This window comes from Gymnogyps californianus, chromosome 2 (assembly GCF_018139145.2).
Source record: "Gymnogyps californianus isolate 813 chromosome 2, ASM1813914v2, whole genome shotgun sequence".
Lineage (NCBI taxonomy): Eukaryota > Metazoa > Chordata > Aves > Accipitriformes > Cathartidae > Gymnogyps > Gymnogyps californianus.
The window spans coordinates 124,170,419-124,189,814 of NC_059472.1; the positions used below are offsets into that span (position 1 = coordinate 124,170,419).

Here is a 19,396-nt window from a genome sequence, read left to right on the forward strand (position 1 = left end):
TAAGGCATAGTTTTATTCCACACTAAGTTTCAGTAAAGGCTTTTGTTAAGGCTTGATAGCAGCAGTTTTTATTAAGATTTCGAATTGTATCTTGGCTGTCCTTCATTCAGGAGTTTCACGAATTCAGGAGCAAAGAAAACTTTGCTTGCTTTGTGTAAGCTGTAGAGGTTTGATGCAAGTGCCACTGAAATCAGTGGACAAATGCATTATCTTAGTAAGCTTTAAATTGATCTTCTTATTGGAGCAAAATTTAGCCCTGAATAATTAGCAGATTTTCATAGCTCAGTAGGTATGGTGGGTTTTTTGTTTCATCTGCTCCAGAAATACAGGATTAGTGACCAAAAGTAAAACTTCATATGGCAATTTCATGAGGTTGATAGTCTCAATACAGTTCCTATCAGATAGCAACATAAAGCAGCATACTTAGCATTAATAGAAACCTTGGTTGCAACCTAGAAAATTGAATGAAAATGGGCAGTCAAGACTGAACTACTTTTTTAATCCTGGTGATAGTTTTGTTAGCTCTAGATTTTTTTGCTGCTCAATGATGCATATATTTTTTTCTATAAATAGCCTCAGCTTTTACAGATTTCACTTAAGTAAAACATAAAGTAAAAAATAACTTGGTCTGTGTCTTTCACTAATGTGGACTGCTATGTTATGCTATACTGATACCACAAGTAACTGTGTGGGTGTTTTTTTTCCTCCCCAGTTTATTCCAATGCCAGTTTTGTATGGTGTCTTTCTTTACATGGGAGTATCTTCATTAAAAGGCATTCAGGTAAAGTCTGATTTTAATGAGCAATTTGCTTTTGTTTAACACTAAATGAAAAGGAAACTGTAACACATTACTTTATGTGAGCAACAATAAAGTTAGCCCATATTGTCTGAATAGTATGTAGGATAATTTCCTGAGTGTCATGTTCCGATATTTGTTCTTAGGGTGTTGTGCCTTCAATTCTCAGTTCTTCTGCGTTTATTCTTTCAGTAGTGTAGCTGAGCAAAAAATTTTCTGAAATATTCTGAAATATTGTAGTAGTAATGAGGGCCCGGGGGTGGGGGGGGGAACCAACAAAACAAAACAGCCCCCAGCCCCACCCCTTTGAATGTTCAGTGTCCTTCATTAGTATTTTATTTGGGATTAATTTATGTTTCTGGAGTCCCCTAAAAATGTTTATTTCCTTCCAGAGGGGAAGAAAATAATTAACTGAAGGATAATTTTATTTTTCAATGCAGTTTTTTGACCGTATAAAACTGTTTGGAATGCCCGCCAAACATCAGCCTGACCTGATTTATCTACGTTATGTGCCACTCTGGAAGGTCCATATCTTTACAGTTGTTCAGCTCACTTGTCTAGTTCTGTTGTGGGTGATTAAAGCCTCTGCAGCTGCTGTTGTTTTCCCTATGATGGTAAGTTTTCTGTTTTACAAGTTAATAATTTACCAAGAGCAAGTGTATCATCCAGGACCTCTTCAGAACATATTTGCTGCCTTAAGAAAGAAGGGAGTGGGAAAGAAACAAAAGAACTCATCATACAAGTTGTTCGCTTTTGAAACACAAGGGCTTTCCATTTCCTGAAAATAAGCAATTGAGTTGTGAATAGCTATTGAAAGTGGAAATTATTTAACTTTGTGGTAAGATAAAACTAGTACTACAAAAAAGGGCTTCAGTTAAAGATTCTGAATGTACTAAAAGTGTATGTGCATTTTTGTTCATTTAAATAGTTTAATGTAAGTGATTCCATTTATGGTTCCCTTAAGGTTCTAGCGTTAGTGTTTGTTCGCAAGCTCATGGATTTATGTTTCACCAAAAGAGAGCTTAGCTGGCTTGATGATCTTATGCCAGAAAGTAAAAAGAAGAAAGAAGATGACAAAAAGAAAAAAGAGAAAGCAGTAAGTGTGAAAACAATCAAACTAAGCATGTTGTAAATAACTAGAAAATACTCAATGAGACGTAAAGGAATTTTAAGTGGCCTGAGCATATGACCTTATATACCAAATATATGTTTTGAAATTCTTTACTAATGCGATTTAATGCTAGAGGAACTATTACTCGCAGTTAAGTTAAGGAAAAGTCACTGTTTCAATGATGCTATTATGAGCCATGACTCTTATTTGTGATTAAAATTAGCAAGCGAAGTGGAAAGAAGCAGTTTTTAGCACAAAATGTTGTTTTCTTTGTCTTTCATCAGGTTAGAAGGAGAGAAAAGGGAGACAGAGAGAAACGCAGTGGAGTAGGGATCTTTACCTGGCTTAAATTAATCACAAACTGTTCACTGTATCAGGGACATTTTGCTTGTGTGTGTTTGCAGAGCTGTAGTTAAAACCAACTGCTAGTTACCAATAATATAGTAATATAGCTTGTATAACTTCTCCATAAAAGTCTTACCTAACTGTAAACCAGCTAGCTGAATTCCTTACAAAACTTGTAACACCCTCCTTCCCCACTCCCCTATCCCCCTTACCTGGATAAAACACTTCTTAGAAAAAAGGTGTTAAACTATATCTCCTGCACTCAACTCCAGTACCTACAGGGAAATGCCCCTTACCACTATGGAAATTAACTGTCAGCATGAGATACTTCTTTGATTTCTGCTGCATGAGTAATTTTATAAACTTTTTACTTGGAATTTACAGGAAGCAGAGAGAATGCTTCAGACAGAGGACAACAAAAGTGTACACCTTGCATATGGAGAAGCAAATTTGGATTTTCCTATAAAAACCCTAAAATACAGGTATAATAAAATGTTAGTCTTTTAAGAGTTTTTGTATCATGTGCTGTAATTTGCTTTATATTAAGTTGGTTGTGTATGAGTTGAATTAATTTTTTTCCCAAGCTTGTAACTCAGCCATGATTAGGAAGTGTGAAGGTATATCTCGTGGTGCTATAGTAGCATTTTTATGTTGCATTGTTCTTTAAAACTGCATCTTAATTATAAATTTACATGACCATCTTGAACAGATCAGATGACTCAATTTCGACCAGCTGTACTCAAGGTGAAGAAGCTTCCTTGGTCAGTTTTCGTGGAATACTTGTGTGTTACTGTGCATGAAATACTGAATATTAAGCAACTAATAGCATCAGTTGAGCCGTGTGTTTACCAGCCAGCTGGATTTTTCAGAAAAGCCTAAGTGTGCAGTTCTTTGATGGTTTATTTAAGTGGGGGCTAAAGACTGTAATTTCTGTGATACAAAAAAACTTTTTACAGGCAGCCATTTTTACTTTAAAAGGTCATTTTCTGAAAGTGAGGATAGGGTTACCGGTTCTCTTCCAGAAAAGGAAATGCTGGAATTTCTCTGATGGAAAGTTCCTTCAGCAGTGGAAGGTGTTTTGTCTCAGTATGTATCTCCCTTACTGGGGATGTATTCAGCTTAGTTGTCAGGTATTCTGCAACTGTTCAACACACCCAGAAGATGTGGCAGATAAATAGCTTGCCAGCTTTTTTTACCTCTCTAATACTAAGGGTTCCTAGGTTGAAAATTGGCTTTCCTGTATAGATCTAGGGTAGTGTCAGGTCTACCCTGATCTGAGTCGGGAACAGGCAGATTTTTGGGTTAGACAGATACTCCTGCTGACTGCTGTTGTCTACTCTGAGAGCAGGCTTAATCAGACTTTAACAACTCAAATGAAAATGCCAAAGCTTTTTTAAAAAACATTTGAGTTGCTAATTGCTCTCACGGTAGAACTATGATTTCATCAACTGTGTGCATGTGTATTTCCTATATATTTCACTGTCTTGCATCTTGTGGGGATTCCTGAGGAAAAATGGCTTTGAAAGATTTCTATGTGATTTGAAGAACTCTTACAGATACCCTGGGGTGGATTCTGAAGCTTAAGTATGGAACAGAACAGAAAACGTATCTACGGACGACACCCAAATCTGCTGTACATATAAATGTGTGGAGGGCAAAGGGGGAAATAGGTTTTGAAAGCTTACCATCTGCGAGGGTGAACTTACCTTCTTCAGAACTTGGGGGGATGGTGGCAAAAAAACCTTGAAAAATGCCTAATAAAGCTCTGCAGGAAAAAAATTAACTTGAAATCTGTCTCGATATTGAGACTTCTAGATTTTTACTAATTTTAAATCTCAACTGAGTTACCAGTTTCAAAATTTTATTAACATCTGCTCTTTTGCCCTTGATTATTTCCTGAAAACAACTTAAAATAATTCTGATTTATGAAAGCCTTAGCAGAACAGTGTGATTCATTCCATTATTTCTGAGCAGGCAAAAGAATTTTCTGAAGTTACAGGTAATTTAGAAATGAGATATCTCTCAAAGATTCTGAATGTCTTAGTGGTATCTATGTGAAAAACTGTTTTAAGATGCTATATGATTAAGGCAGTGCTAGTGAGTTAAATTTTCAAATTTTTGTTGAAATAAGTTTTTAAGAGATGAACTCAACTTGTGGCTGTGTAAATATTGAAAGAAGGCACAACTGATGTGAATGATGAGTGACAATAAGTATAATGCTGTTGCAAGGTATTGAATACTAACCAGAAAGTATGTTTGTTCTTTAGTGTTGATCCCTCAATTGTAAACATATCAGACGAAATGGCCAAAACTGCACAGTGGAAGGCTCTTGCCATGAGTACTGAGAATGCCAAAGTAACCAGAGCTAACCTGAGGTAGCTATTACTCACGCATTTTCTAACTATGATCTTGTGTTTAGCAGCTAATAATTATACTTGTATTTCTTGAAATGTATCTCAAAAAAATGAGCATACATGGTTTGTAAATCTGCGTAAACTTTTTACTTTCAAGGAACTTGAATTTCAACTTAATTTTTGCTCTTTACTCTGAAGTTAAACAATTTCTATAAGGAATTCCAATTATTTTATTAAATGTATTATTACAATTTTAAACTTACACTTTATTTGCGTAATACAATTGTATGCTACTCTGATGGGTTTAGGGTTTCTAAAAGCTTTTCTAGAGTGTATATGAGCATGGGAATTGTTTGATCCTGAACATTACAAATGCCAGTGGGAATAAAAGGTAAGTCCAGCACTTTCATTGTTGCTTTATGCTGCCCTAAGATCTGCCCCCTGTTTTTGTGGGTGGGTTGGTTGGTTTGTTTTTCCCCAGCTCATTTTTAATCTCTAAAAATTAAACCTGGCTGAAGTATTATCTTCACTGGATATGAAATATACTTGAATGAAGTATTGGACAGATTAGGAGTCCTCGGTGCTATGAGCATTTCCTGTAGGCTGACATGCATCTTCTGTGATGGCCAGGAGCCTCCTTCTCGGTGAGCTCCCCATCAAACAAGAAAGTCTGTGTGCCATGCATCATTCTGCTGTTCTATCCTAGTTTCTTCCCTGTCTGGCTGAATCTATCAAGGGAAACAAAGCAAATCCTGAATATTTAGATGGAATATCCCCAAATTCCTGAAAGGCTTGTAATTTATAGGGACTGGTATCTGTGCACTGTTCCATCACAATGCAACTATTGCTTAGTAGTTTTTATGTAGGAAAGAGGGGAGAACGGGCCCAGTTGACTCGGAAAACTAAGCTTATGCAATCCTGCTGTCTGTACATGCATCTTCTTTTGGTTGATCCCTTTCAGCCAAATCTGTCAAAGGAAGATCTCAGAGATACAAAATTGTCAAGTTTTGTATAAAATTACATCTTGGTGGCAGAGTTGGTGGTGAGGGGAGTGTTCATACGTCATTGTCCAAGCTATTGGGTACTGTTGAGCTTGCATCATGGAAACAGCAGTAGTGACTGACCACTTAGCACTTGTATACCATCTGTTTATTCAGCACATGCATTGCTCCAAACTAGGCATGGAAATACGGTTGGTTTTGCCCCAACAGTAGGTCAACCAAGGGTGAAGGAGGAGACAAGGAGAGAACTTGGAGGTGTTATAATAGGAAAAGCTGAAGAGACTCGTTAGTGCAGGCACCGTTTTCAGTGAATCTTCAGCCTCTATTGTTTAAACACTTCACAATGTTTAAATACATGTTTTAAATAAACATTTTTAAAACATTTTTTAAAACTTGAGTACCACATGAGCTAGACTGTCAGGAAGATAGGTAATAGAGGCATTAGATAGATAACAGAGTATGTGTGTCAGTATACCCTCATATTTTGTTTATTTTCTTTCACACTAAGTTCTCAGAAACCTGTTACAGAATTTGTGGATGCTTCTAGGACGTTATCTGATAGTCATTGGGTGTATAAGGCTTGAAGAGATACAGACCAGTATTTCTCTTTCCAGCAGAATAAAAATTTTTAGATTTGGTTTTCAGGCAGTTAGAAGTTAGTACAACTCCATCTTGCGCTTTCCTGTTTCCTGAGTAGATATAAGTTAGTATAGAATTACATGCAGCGCTAGCAAATTAGGCTTCTGACCAGTTTGCAATGTTTTTTGATCTACTTAGGTCATATGCAGTATTCCATCTATTTTTTATATTTTGCTATAAGACGTTTCACTTTGATTCCATAACATGCCCCGCTTGAGATTAGTATGGTAAAAATTCCGTCTTGGAAGGGAACTTGCTAAGACTACAAATTGAAAATGAAAGACGCTGATGCCAGAAACTATCTCTTTCAAGAGGCAATCTGATATTGCATGGATCTGGAAAATGTTAGAAGGCAGGACTTCCTTGAGCCTTAAGTCAATTGGTTGCTGTTTTGAGGTATTTGCTACCCTTTCTTCTATAGTGGGTGCCAGAGAGATTTAGAGGTGTCACCACTGCTGGGTCAAAAGAAATTCCCAGTAAATTTTTCATCTCAGTTCTGTTAAGGTTTTTCTGTGTAACAGTCTTCATCTGATAGTATGGACAGATGTTCAGTGCTGTGGTAAAAATGGTTCTGTAGGCACTGCTATTTTCAGATGTATAGGTTTCAAATAGGATGGAGTTTGAAGCAAGCAATGTCTTTTGGAATTCCAGACGACATGTCATGTGGATTGGCATTATTTCTTAAAAATCATGATCTTTTTTAAAAATTATTTTTTACATTTTTTTTTTTTCTTTCCTGAACTGATCCAGATGGCTTTTTCTTTCTCCCTCCACCATCTCTCATATTTTGTAGACTCTGCAGAGTCCAGGCACATTTATATTTTCTAAGGAATCCCAGATTTTTTCTCTTTGCATGAATTTCTAATACATTTCTTGCCTTAAAAAGCAACTCCACAGATGTGTCGTCTTTTCTAAAATTCATGCCTAGAGAATCCTCCCTCTTATGCTGTTCCAATTTCTCTTCTACAGTCCTGTAACTACCTCGGGACATTCCTTTCTGTCCTTGGATAAGCCACTGTTTGGTGGCCATGTCCCTAAGTGTGTCAGTTGTTCATATGCCAGTCAGCCCGTTGTCTTTAGGGTCTTCCACTTGAATGGATGCTTATGCAGATGGCTAACTGTCCTCTACTGTTGTTACAAGTGTGGTTCCCCATTTTGAAAAGACTGAAATGTTTTCCTAGTCTTGTATTGTGAACAAAATTGTTTCCCTGCCCAACAATTAACCAGTATTAATAATATTGCTTGTTATGTATTTTTGAGTATTTTTAACTAGACAGTTTTGTGGGTTGTTGTTGTTGTTGTTGTTGTTGTTGGGGTGGTGGTTGGGTTTTTTTGTTTGGTTTTTTTTAAAGATGTTTTGGAAAACAATTTGAAATAGATAGAATCAATAAAAGCAGTGGGACTGGAAATGGTATTTATAGATGAGATCTTGGTGTTTTCTCTCTTTAGGCTTGTACTGTTCCTGTGAATAGTATTGAACAGTTACTAGAATGTAATAGAAATCCATCATCATAACAGTATCCTTACATAAATACTTTCAATGTTCATTGTTAAGTATAAAATGTTTGAAAATTAACCTTCACTAAAGTGAACCAAGCCTTACCTTTTCCTCTTTGCTTTCAAACAGCCCTGAAAAACCAGAAAGTGTGAAAATAAATGTGGAAGATTCACCTGTTGTGAAATATGTGGATGCTGAAACATCTTTATAGAACTGAACCAAGGGGGATGGCGTGTATTTGTGTGTGTGTATATATCACTGTAGGTTATTATACCATGGAAGTGTGATTTCCAATTTAAGGAGCGACATGTATTTAATTCTGCCATTGTTTAGGGCACTGTAGATAAGCTTGCATAATGCCAAGATTTTCCTACAAGTAAGATGAGTGGTAATCACACTTCAGCTATTTATTTTATTGGAAATTTTATTTTCATTTTTAAATAGGAAGATTGTAATGAATGCATATTATTATCAATAATCAGTATGTGCATAAAAGTTAAGTCAGCCTTTGCTGATGATTACTGGTCCACATTGCTTAAAATTTTGCAATACCTCTGTTTATAATGTGCGCTACAGAAGTTTGTTTTCCATGCAGGCAATTACTGCTTGTTTTCGCAGGGTATACTTTTTTTGTGATTTCATAGAACAAATATTAATGTGCTGTTGACAAGAACTACTGTGTTTTATGTCTCCACTACATCCTAGTGTTTTCTGGATTCTGTTTCTCCTGTTTTACAGAAGTGGCCTGGAGCCCTAAGTCAGGTGGTTAGTTAACCCTTAAAATACCTATAAATACCCTATTCTGCTACTTTTTTTTTTTTAAATTCACTCTTGATTTTTCATTCTTGTCCAGTAACAGTATGAGTGCAGTAATTGTACTTACAGTCCCAAGTCAGTATTTGCCATTCTGGACACTCCATGTTTACACAATATAAATTGGATTTACAGACAGCAGTTTGGTCTATAGAAAGTTATACATACTTACCACACTAGTACTCTTGAATTCTTTTGTTCCTGTTTTCACTTACATTTTTTCCACGGACTTTCAGAGTCTGATTTACTCAGCTCTGACTGAAACTTTAGAGTATTTCATGTCCTCATCAAACATATTTCTTGCTTAATTAATTTTTAAATTTACTGTGTATTTGATTAAATTAGCTGTAGTTTAATTCTGTAACAGGTTTATGATCAGTATTATTTTATGGATTACAAATTGCTTGTGGTATTTGTTTGTACAGTTCTGATCCTCTCCATTGTAAAGGGCATATATAATAGCACACCAACTTATTTTTAAACATTTTATTTATTTTAATTAGTATAAATTTTTATCATGTAAGATGAAAAATAATTATTCATTTATTAAAATAAATGGGAATTTTGGGGGCTTACTGATAAAGATGCAGTCAGTGCATTTATTGTACTTACATTTGCAAGTTCTAGTGTTTAGCATTATAATATTTGAAATAATGAGAATTTTATGTATAAATGAAAATCTTGATCACTTACCTGCGCAGTTTCCATTATTTTTTTTTTTGCCTAACGCCTTAGTTTTTTGGCTTTAATTTCTGAAATGATCTCTTTACATTCTGAATTGCCACTAGCCCTTTCTGGATGTATTGCAACAGCTTTAATTAGAATCTGTGCTCATTTAAGATTAGAAGATGCTGTTTGCTTAATTCTGCTTTTGGCAAAGTTGCGAGTTTTACCATAGACTACATGATAAAATTCTCAACAACTGCAAAAGGAGCTGATTCTGGAGGAGGGTAGAGTTCATCTGAAAATACCACTTGAGGTGGAATTTTGGTGCTCTTCAGCTGAGTGTCACTTGGAGAGAAGATAATTGTATATTACAAAAATAAAGCCATCAGTGGGAATAAATAGCAACATTTAAAAATAGCATTTAAGTTACATGGACTGTTACTGTTCCCTTTAAATGTAACATAACTAAATAATGTTTTTCTTTTTTTTTTTTTTTTCCCCCTTCCCCATCTTTTCTTTTTTCATTTGGCTGAATTCCGAGAAGACAGTTTAAAGAAAGTAAATCATAGTGTACAGCAATACAAATAATGGTATCCAAACTGTTACACAAAGGCTCAGGTCAGTGGCAAAGCAAGTGAGGTCTGCGTTACCAGTTTAACCTATAGTGTGTAATGACCTGTATAGACATTCCTCTATTCTTAGATAATAGTGTAGCTTGTGCCTTGAGTATATGCTCTTTCAGAAAATACCCATGTTTTCCCTCTAGTCAAACTGAGATATTGAAACTATAGCAGATGGTTTCCCAAAACTTTCTGCATTATTTAAAAAAAAAAAAAAAAATACACATCTGCATGTCAGTTGTTGACTACTGAGTAGCTCTTGCTGAATCAGAGAGGGAAGATATTTTGAGCAGTTCACGTAGCGTTACCCACAACACATTACTTTTTTACTAGTCCTCCCATAGTATTTTACACTTCATGTTCACAGTCCTGCAACAATTTCCAAAGACCCAAAAAATTACTATAAGCCTCTTAGATGTTCTTTTTTAACTCTTTAATGCCGGAAATCAGGGTTCCCTGGTGCTGCACACCTTGTATCTGGCTTCTACTTCAGAAGGGTTACGTTTTGGTCAATATTACAGGAAGTGGATATTTTTCTAGTAAAGTTGAGAGGAAACAAAACCAAAGCCCCACAAGTCTAATCACGGTATTTATTTAATTTTAATTGTTTAGATAATTTTAATTAGTGCCAGAAATACCATGACTTGCAAAGCAGTTTACAGTGACCTTTAGTTCCAGTGTTCTTGGTCAGTAGTATGTTAGGCTTGCACTTCTTTCCCATACGAATAGGAGAAGATCTGGTATTAAGTGCATAAAACCCCATTGATAATCTATGGTTAAGTGATTTGCTGCTCATTTTACACCTTCTCTGCTTTAAAATCACACATAGTATTAAAGTAAAATGGCTAAGGATGTAGTTTACTGTATGTAGATATATGTTTTGCCTTAACGGATGCAAAAGAGCAGTGATAATTGCTGTGCACTGATTTTTTTTTTTTCTTCATAGGGGTTAAGCCCTGTAAAAACTACGCCAATGTATTTCCATTCCAACAGTTAGAGGAAAATAAACAGCCCTGCACTTTTTTTAGATGCCTTGGTTTCCGGGAATGGAGCTTAGTGCTACTGTGTATCTGGCTGCAGAGCCGCCTCAGGAAGTCCCTCTTTTTTTTTTTTTCTTTTTTTTTCTTCCCTTTTTTCTTTTTTTTTCTATTCTCTTTCTAATTTATTTATAAATATGAATGTTTACATAAAGTGTAGGTCTTAATTTTGACCACTCCATTTAAATTATCATCTAAAATATTTCACTTAAAATGCAGTCTCATGTTTAAATTATGTTCTGCAAAACTCATTCTTAGTGTTTTCACACGTATTACAATGACACGATTTCATTCTGTTTACATATGCCCAAGTTAATTATACGTTCTTCCTAGATTAATTTTGGAGCTATAACATAGTATCTTAGGTGATTATTCAGTGAAATGTTCCGAATTGCCAAGTTTGTTGTCATAAAACCTGTTAGGGTAGAATTTGGTGCCCTAGTGGGGGGTTTTCAACCAAATGTCTTGGCCATTTTTTCCACATTTAGTGAAAGTTCTCCCGTAAGTTATCGTTTGCTTCACCTGCATCTCTGTCTTTATGTGGTAGCTCCCTAATTTGTGCCCTTTGCAAAGGCAGGTTCGACAGGCTGTAAAATAGATCTGTAACAAATAGGTGTCGTGTCGCGGAGCCTGCACCATTTTGAAGGGTTGTCTTGTACGTCCGGTCTGTAAATCGTAAGATAAACGGTTCATGATTTTCAGTTCACAAATTGTAGTCTATTAGATGCGCACCACAACGATTTTAGTTTTCCTTTTGCTTTATATGATTAGTAATGTTTTAATTACTCATCTAGGTCAAATTAATTATCAAGTACAGTACAAATGTGTGAAATACTTTTGTTTATACCAACAGTAATTTATTTTACAGCAAATTTTAAGACTAGAGCCGCACAGCTTTGAGTCAGCGTAAAAGTAGTGCTATAAATAAAGCAAATTGCGTAGTAATTTTAAGTCGATTTTATTTTGTAACATTTTTAGTGAAAACTTCCAGGACTTCGTAGTTGGCATTGAAGTTAATCTAAAGACACTTTCGTACTGAATTTAGTATCTGTTGACATGTATTTTGGAATAATGAATGAGTTTGAAAATCAATACTTTTCTAAAATGATTTTGTTGGCAAGACACATCATTTATAATATTTTTCTTTCTATTGTTGCTGATACTCCTGTGCAAAGGTGTCTTCCAGGGTTCAGCATCTGTAGCTGAACTACAATTTTGATTTTAATACTGATTATTTGAAATGTGATTACATACTGTACGGTTCGAATTTTTTATGACTGCTTTTCTAATTACAATGATGTTTTCTTACTTTATAACAAAATCCAAAGCAAATGAAAACATTATTCCAAATGTAAACTCAATATCCAGTTCATACAGAAGACACAACTCTCACACTTGTCTTCAATGTGAAAGATCCAGCCTTTGTTGTTTTAATTACTGCTAGAATAAAACTATCTTTTGTAATGTTTCAGAGAGTTGGTAAAAGCAATAAAAATCTACTGAACTGTATTAAGGCTTTTTCTGGGTTTATTATGTGCAGACGGGCCGAATGGTGCTGTGATCAGACCCTACAGCTTGCGCGCCGCCATACGGGAGGCGGCGGCTGGGAGGAGCGGCGGCGAGGGCCGCTCCCCGTGGCGGCTCGGCTCGGCGCGGCGGGGCCGGGGGCGGCGGCCCGGGCTGCCGGCGGGTGGGCCCCTCGCTCGGGGCAGGCGTCTCCGTGCCCATGGCAACGGCCGCCGGCGTCGGCGGTCGCTAGGGTGCCCAGGCGCGGCAGAACACGGCGGCTTGCGATTGGCCGGCGAGCCCGGCTCGTTTGGAAGAAGGTGGCACGCGATTGGCCGCGGGGTGGGGTTCCGCTCCCGGCGGACCGAGCTTCGCCGTAGCCAGACGCGGAGCGGGGGCGCGCGCTGCGACGTGAGTGGGACAGGGCGGGGAGGCGGGGGGCGCACGCGCGCCGCGAGCCGCCCCAACGGAAACCGCCCGGCGGGCGCAGCTCCCTCAGAGGGGCTGCGGCGCGGGCGGGAAGGGAGCACCGTCGGTCTCTGCTGCGGGGGGCGGCGGCTGTTAGCCCGCTCCCCGAGACCGGCCTCTCTGAAGGGCTCGCAGCGCCTCGCTGCCCCTTGTGGCAGATAACCTTGCTGCGCGGCCCGCGGCGGGGGGTGTGAGGGCTGGCGTGGGGAGGGGACGAAGGAGGCAACAAAATTAGGCTGCTGTCTTCTCATCGTGTCATGGTTTTGTTATGGAGTTGCCAGATGATCACACACTCCAGTCATGGTATAATTAAGTCACGGAGAGGTAAAGGTTTCAAAGTTGATGTTGAAAAAGTCAAAAGAGAATGTTAGCATTTAGGAACGTACGTAAACATGCATCTTGGTATAAAACACTTCAAAAAAATCAAGTGCTGAGGCAAGCCTGCTTAGTCATGAATAAGATGTGAAAACTCCAAAGAATCTCTGTGCTTCTAAATGAAGCCCAGTTTGTGCAGTGTGCTGCCTGCCAACTCAAGAGTGCATCTCAGCCCTGAATCTCGCCTAACAAACTAGGAGTAATGCCTCTAAAATAAGGGTTACTTTGTGCCCATCCCTCCCCCATTCCTCCTAATGACGTCTTCCCCAGCCCTGCACCTTTACGAGCTCTGAGCCTTCAGAAGGCATTAAACAATCTCATGATTCCCAGAGGCTCTAAGTCACAGAGGTACAATTCCCTAAAAAGGTCGGTCTGGTAGCGAGGGCAGAGAGGATGAATTTCACAGAGTTACGTATTATTCTTGAGTTGATACGGTGCTATTCACTAGACCTCAGAAATCCCCTTTCTTTCTACATCCGTGAACTGCAGGTTAACAGAGTGGATTTAGGCAGACTCTACAGATAAAAGTTATGATCTGGAAAATAGCCCAGAGACTCGCATTGCATGGGTCCAGGAATCTGAGAATAGGCCTGGCCATTTATGGCTTTGCTGGAACTGGGGTGGTGCTGAGGGAAGATAAAAAAAAACCCCAGAAACCAGCAGTGGCTTGAATATTTTGATTTGTTAGGAAAACAGGAACCTTATATTGGATCCTAGTTAATCTTTAGAGAACCTTCAAAGAAGTTATTAAACAAAATTTGACATAAATATGTGCATGTGGAAGTTTTTAGGTATAGCAAACATGCAGATTTCCATATTGATTCGGTCAATAAAATGTGTAAGAAATAGTCTTCAAACATTGTCTGTATGGGTTCATCAGTAGAATTTGCTAGACATGGGCTGTCACTGGTGGTGACCCATCCTGACTGCCGTGCTCTTTGAGAACAAGAGGGGAAGTGGTCCAGGGTTCCTTTGGTTTCATCAGACTGGAGAAGGAAAAGTACCTTTTGGGAACTTTTCGTCATCTTTGATGCTTGCTTTGCCATCATTTTGACCGTATTTGAAATGCATTTCTGTTTTGACAATAATATATTGATAATTGCTCTTTTAAGGAGTGAATTTTCATCTGACCTCACACCCAGCTTATGGTATTAGATACATTCCTATCTAGCAACAGCATCAAAAGTCTCATTAAAGCCAAGATATAACATATCTACTGCTGCTTTATCCACCTTAAGCCAGTTAACCTTCTGTGTATAATTAGATAGTGGAACTCAGCCACTGCAGTGATTAAGAAAGGAGTTCAAGGGTAAATCAACTAGTTGGCTTACAAATGATCCATATCCAGTAGTTATTGCTAATAAAGATTATAAAGAACATAAGACATCTTTTTGTTTAAGAGAGTTTCTGACTATTACACTGTAGTTTGTGGCAGTAGATTTATCCTCCAACATGTCTTTGGGTTTTTGTTTATTTTGGGGTTTGTTTTCACCTTCTGAAGGTTTATGTGCTTGTGTCATCTGAGACACATACTAGACCGGGCCACAGATCAAGTCTGGGGTGGTAATTCCTTTGTCTCCCATTTCTCATCATGTGAATTCTTTCATTTCTGACAGGGTTCTTGGAGCATTTCTTGTCCTATCCTGCACGCCAGCGCTATCAGAATGCATCTCTCTTCCTATGTAATTGAATTAACATAACTAATTAAATGTAATTATCCCTAGTTAAGATGAATTAGTTAATACTGCTCTCACTTCATTGTTTTAAATGGAATTGAATAAGATGCTATGCTGTAAAGACATTTTCCTTTTAATGTGTTTCTGTTCTTTTAAAGAGTTGTCTGATCTCAATCTTTTTCTGGCACAACCTAAGTGAAATACGAGTGTTGTTTGGTTTGTTTCTTTTGCATTACTCATGGCTGGCTTAATAGCTGGGGGATAGTTATGAGGATAGTTAATAGCCTGGCTCCATGGAAATTTCTGCTGGCACAAGTAAAGAAGAAACACAGGGGTGGGAACTTATTCAGTGATTTTAAGAAAGTCAAATAACTGTGAGAATAGGTAAGGATATATTTCATCTCTGTTTTCTCTCAGGTTTATGGATGATACAAGGAAAACAGGGAGTTGTTTCCTTTTGTCTACCCCTCACTCAGGGTGTGGTGCTAATACACCTACCTGATTTAATGACTGGCTACTGATGAAAGGGTTTTCTGCTCTTCTCCCTCTATTTACAGCTGTGCATTCCTGCCCCCTGCTTTGTCAGCACAGATACTCATCAGGCCACTGTAACAGTGAGCTAAATTGTTTGAAAACTAACTATACAAAGGGAGGCATATTGTTTTCTGCCTGTTTAGCTCTCTAAACTGGCTCAGGTTTGGGTCAGATCAGCTGAAGAAGTGGAGTCAAGTGGCTGAGGTTGGGAAGGGGAAGGGAAGGGAAGGGAAAAGGATTCGCCATTTTCACCAGCAGCTGGCTGTTAATTAATTGGTTTATCTCTGTAGTAAAGCTGAAGGGCACAACACTTTAAGCTGCATGGATAAATGCTCCTTTCTGCATATTGTCCCTGCCCTCGTACAGCAGTACTTGGGGACAAACTATAAGGTAATCAGGGTCAAAGTAGGAGAGATTATTTGTAACCTGAATCAGGTTTCCCAATCCAGTGACCTGTGCACCTATGGTGATCCTGTGCTGACAGACCAAAGAGGTTGTGCAGGGTCAATTTGTGGCCAGGGCTGGCCTCTCTTTGTTGAAGTGCTTACTGACTTGTGCTGGCTTAGTGGCCTCTAGGAAATAGAGAGGTAACCTCAGGATGAGTCCTCACAGCTGGGTGAGGGCTGCATCCTTGGGTGAGCTGCATCCCTTCGTTCTCAGACAGCAGTGAAGGGAATTTGGCTTGATGTTTGTCAGGTTCAATTTTGTACAGGGGCATTAGGATCTGTAATGGCAATGAACCTTTAAAATATTAGTCAGCAGTTACTCTGTTTCATCTTTACTAGGGTACCACAAACAGCAAAAGCATTGGACTGGCAGCCCTAAAGCAAGGCTGGTCTGCAGTTGTAAGATTTTGTAAATAATTACAAAGACCTAACAATTTTGGATGAAATCCTAGCCATACTGGGAATCCTGCTGTTTATGGTTTAGAGGTTTAACCCAAGAATTACTTTTTTCAATGGGATGCTGAAAATTTTAAGATTTAACTGTATTTGCTCATGGACAAGTTGTTTTGTGTGTAGTTTTGTTTGGCGATTCTTGGGTTGAAATCTGTTCTTTGTACACATGTATTCATGAGCAAATTGATAATTTGTGAGTTTCACAGTATTTCTTACTGTGCAAATGTGAGGTGATGTTTGCATTGTGTCATGCCTCAGTAATATGCCAAATAGATTGGGGTATTGGGGAGAGGATATAAAATACAAATATCACTAAAACAATACATGGAAATTCTTACTCATGAGGATTCTTAAACACGCTTAGCAATGTATATGGCTTCTCTTAACTTTCATTGCTTTTGAAGCAAAGGAAATAAATGAATTGAACTAACTTCATTTGGTTTAATCTGAATTCAGGAATTTTGTCTGCTGACTGGTAGAACAGATTCTGTTTATATTCATTCCCTGGTGATAACTGATACAGCAGAATTGTTCCGAGGTGTTTTCTAATAACCCTGTTGAGTGGATGCGTGGAGGAGAGAGGAGGAATTTCTTGGGGATCCAGATCAATCATTCTCTGTGGGGAGACTGGTGGTAGGATAAAAGCTTGTTCAAAGGAATAGAAATGGATGAACTGGGCTTACAGGCCACTTACAGAGTTAATACAGTGCATGAGTTCATACTGTCAATGGTTGCATTTTGGGTAGTTCTGCATTTTGAGAATGTATAATTGGGAAAATAACTCTGATTTTCAGTTGGGAAGCAGCAGCTTCTGGTAGTTTACAATGCTTTTGTTTCCTGCCAAGTTTTCTTCTTCTTTGCCTTTATGAGGAAGAGGAATAAAAATCAGTAGCAGAGGAATTCTACACTGCACAAAGAGAAAAGGGGGCTATCATATTTCATATGGAAAATCCTATTAAAGAGACACCAAAGGGAACATCCAAATGGTCCATGTTTAGTGAATAGTAAAATGGGTAGAAAGGATCAGACAGTGGTATTATATCCTCGTTTTTTGAATCGGAGGTGCTCTACCAATATGCTGCAGCTGTATGCAGTTCTCTGGGATAATTCTTCAACCCCAGCCTACTGCTGACCATCCTTTTTTCACTCTGCATCAATATAATTGCTTTTGTGGCAGCAAGAGATTCCTCTTGACTATCCTCTTTCTATGTCTTTCTGTCTCTTTCTAGGGCTTTATAAGATTTTCAGTGAACAAGCATTCTATACTATACAAGCAACAAGCTGTGGACTTTTGTGGGAAGTCAGGCCTACAGACTGAATGTTTGCAGTGATCTAATATGCGGTTGTGGCCCTGATGAGGCCAGGCCATACAGCTCTGCTCATCTGTGGAAATAAGCTGTATGTCTCACTGCAAGAAGAGCTGGGTACTATTGGTATAAGGCATTCAGCTGAAATTCAGAAGACCCAGATTCCAAACTACTGAAAATTTCTGTGGTTCTTTGGTAGACTGCATGATCTATGCATCTCATTTATTTGTCAGTTCCCTCCTTTTTCTACCCTTCATCCGTCTTGTTTATTTAGATGATAAAACTATTATATTCTCTGTTGTCTGGACAACAGCTTGTATGATACAACCTTGATGTCAGCCTGTAAGCACTGCTGTAACATAAATAGCCAATCCACAGTGAGAAATAATGATAATAAGATGAAGAAGAGGAAAAATCCTAATAAAAAATACGTGCAATAACAAGAAAGCCAGAATTATCTACCCGTGAGTTGGGAAACCAAGGTTTCTGTATGTTAGGTTAATTTCTTTCTTGTTAATATCTGGAATTCTAAAGGATATCCTTATATAATACCCAAGGGTTCATGTTGAGAAAATGGTAAAGCTGTTTTTTTTTCTTAAAGTTATATCAGTTGGTTCTGTAAGTAAACGTGTTGCTTTTGCTGCAATGATATAATTCTATCTATCTATCTGCTTTATTTTTAAGGAAATGAGTTTTTAGCAATGTGATGATAATAGTGATACACAATGCCTGATCAGGACAAGAAGTTGAAGAGCACAGAAAAAGCAACAGACAAAAAACCTCATGGAATCTCTATGAGGTATAGTATCTGACATCTTACTTTGAACTTCAGCAGGACTCATGTGGAATTTGTGCTAGCTGCCAAAGCAGAATGCTTTAATTTGAAATGCAGTATAAACATGACAACTGTTACTCTGGTCACAAAGTTTATTTACACCTTTGTTGATTTAAGGCATTCTGGAGAAGCCATAAATTCTTCTGTATGCAAAATGGGGACGCTAGGCAACACTAGAAAACTATTTTCTGTCAGTGGCATTGTTGCTTGTTGACCTTCTTTACTCTTACAGAAGTACTTTTATGTAACTGTTAACACATATATTTATGCTATTGTGTTTTATCCTAGGGATTATTCTGATCTTAAAAGACTTCAGTCTCTCTTAAGTGTTCAGTCAAGGAACCAACAGGTATTTTTCAATAACAGTTATTAAACATGCTGTAGAATTGTGTAATTATAAGTAATGGTGCTTATGGTTTGTGGCAGATGCTTAGGATATTGTGTTCCATTATGATTAAACATATTAGCAAAATCTTGTGTAGAGGATGTCTTTTTTTTTTTTTTTTTTTTTTTTTTTTGGCAATGTTAGAGCTTCTCTGTGGGACAAATCCCATTTAGAAAGGGTGAAAGAATGAAACTGACCTGCTTCCCATCCTACTCTGCCGTAATTTTTATTTTAACAGGAAAAAAATTGCTTTGTTTTGTATCTTGAGCAGGTTTTATCCATATATTGTTGCATATAGTAAGTAGCCTAACTGATTTGTTTTCTTCCATGCCCTTCCACAATGTCATGAGAAGGTAGGCTTAGAGATGTATTAGTTACAACATGATAAAGAGTGGTAAAGAATATAAAATAAGATCAGCATTTTAACCATAAACAATTTGTCTTTGGAGAATAACACTTCCACTAAAAATCTTCAAGTCATAAATATCAATGCATGAAACTTACAGGACAGAGTAAAATCTCCTTCACCTC

At 37.8% G+C, this 19,396-nt stretch overlaps 2 protein-coding genes across 7 annotated transcripts in view; both read left to right on the plus strand.

Moving 5' to 3' along the window:
- The window catches only part of SLC4A7 (solute carrier family 4 member 7), a 94,399-nt gene extending 85,154 nt beyond the window's left edge, over positions 1–9,245 (plus strand). For all 5 annotated transcript variants that reach the window (XM_050892568.1, XM_050892572.1, XM_050892570.1 and 2 more), the window contains 6 exons: positions 713–781; positions 1,237–1,410; positions 1,761–1,892; positions 2,637–2,734; positions 4,520–4,627; positions 7,874–9,245. In XM_050892568.1, coding sequence (XP_050748525.1) covers positions 713–781; positions 1,237–1,410; positions 1,761–1,892; positions 2,637–2,734; positions 4,520–4,627; positions 7,874–7,955 — 663 coding nt within the window. In that variant the 3' untranslated portion in view covers positions 7,956–9,245. The remainder of the gene's footprint in view (positions 1–712; positions 782–1,236; positions 1,411–1,760; positions 1,893–2,636; positions 2,735–4,519; positions 4,628–7,873) is intronic.
- Positions 9,246–18,370: 9,125 nt separating this feature from the next.
- NEK10 (NIMA related kinase 10) overlaps positions 18,371–19,396 on the plus strand; it is a 110,070-nt gene continuing 109,044 nt past the window's right edge. For both annotated transcript variants that reach the window (XM_050891657.1, XM_050891658.1), the window contains exons 1-2: positions 18,371–18,444; positions 18,769–18,829. In XM_050891657.1, coding sequence (XP_050747614.1) covers positions 18,371–18,444; positions 18,769–18,829 — 135 coding nt within the window. The remainder of the gene's footprint in view (positions 18,445–18,768; positions 18,830–19,396) is intronic.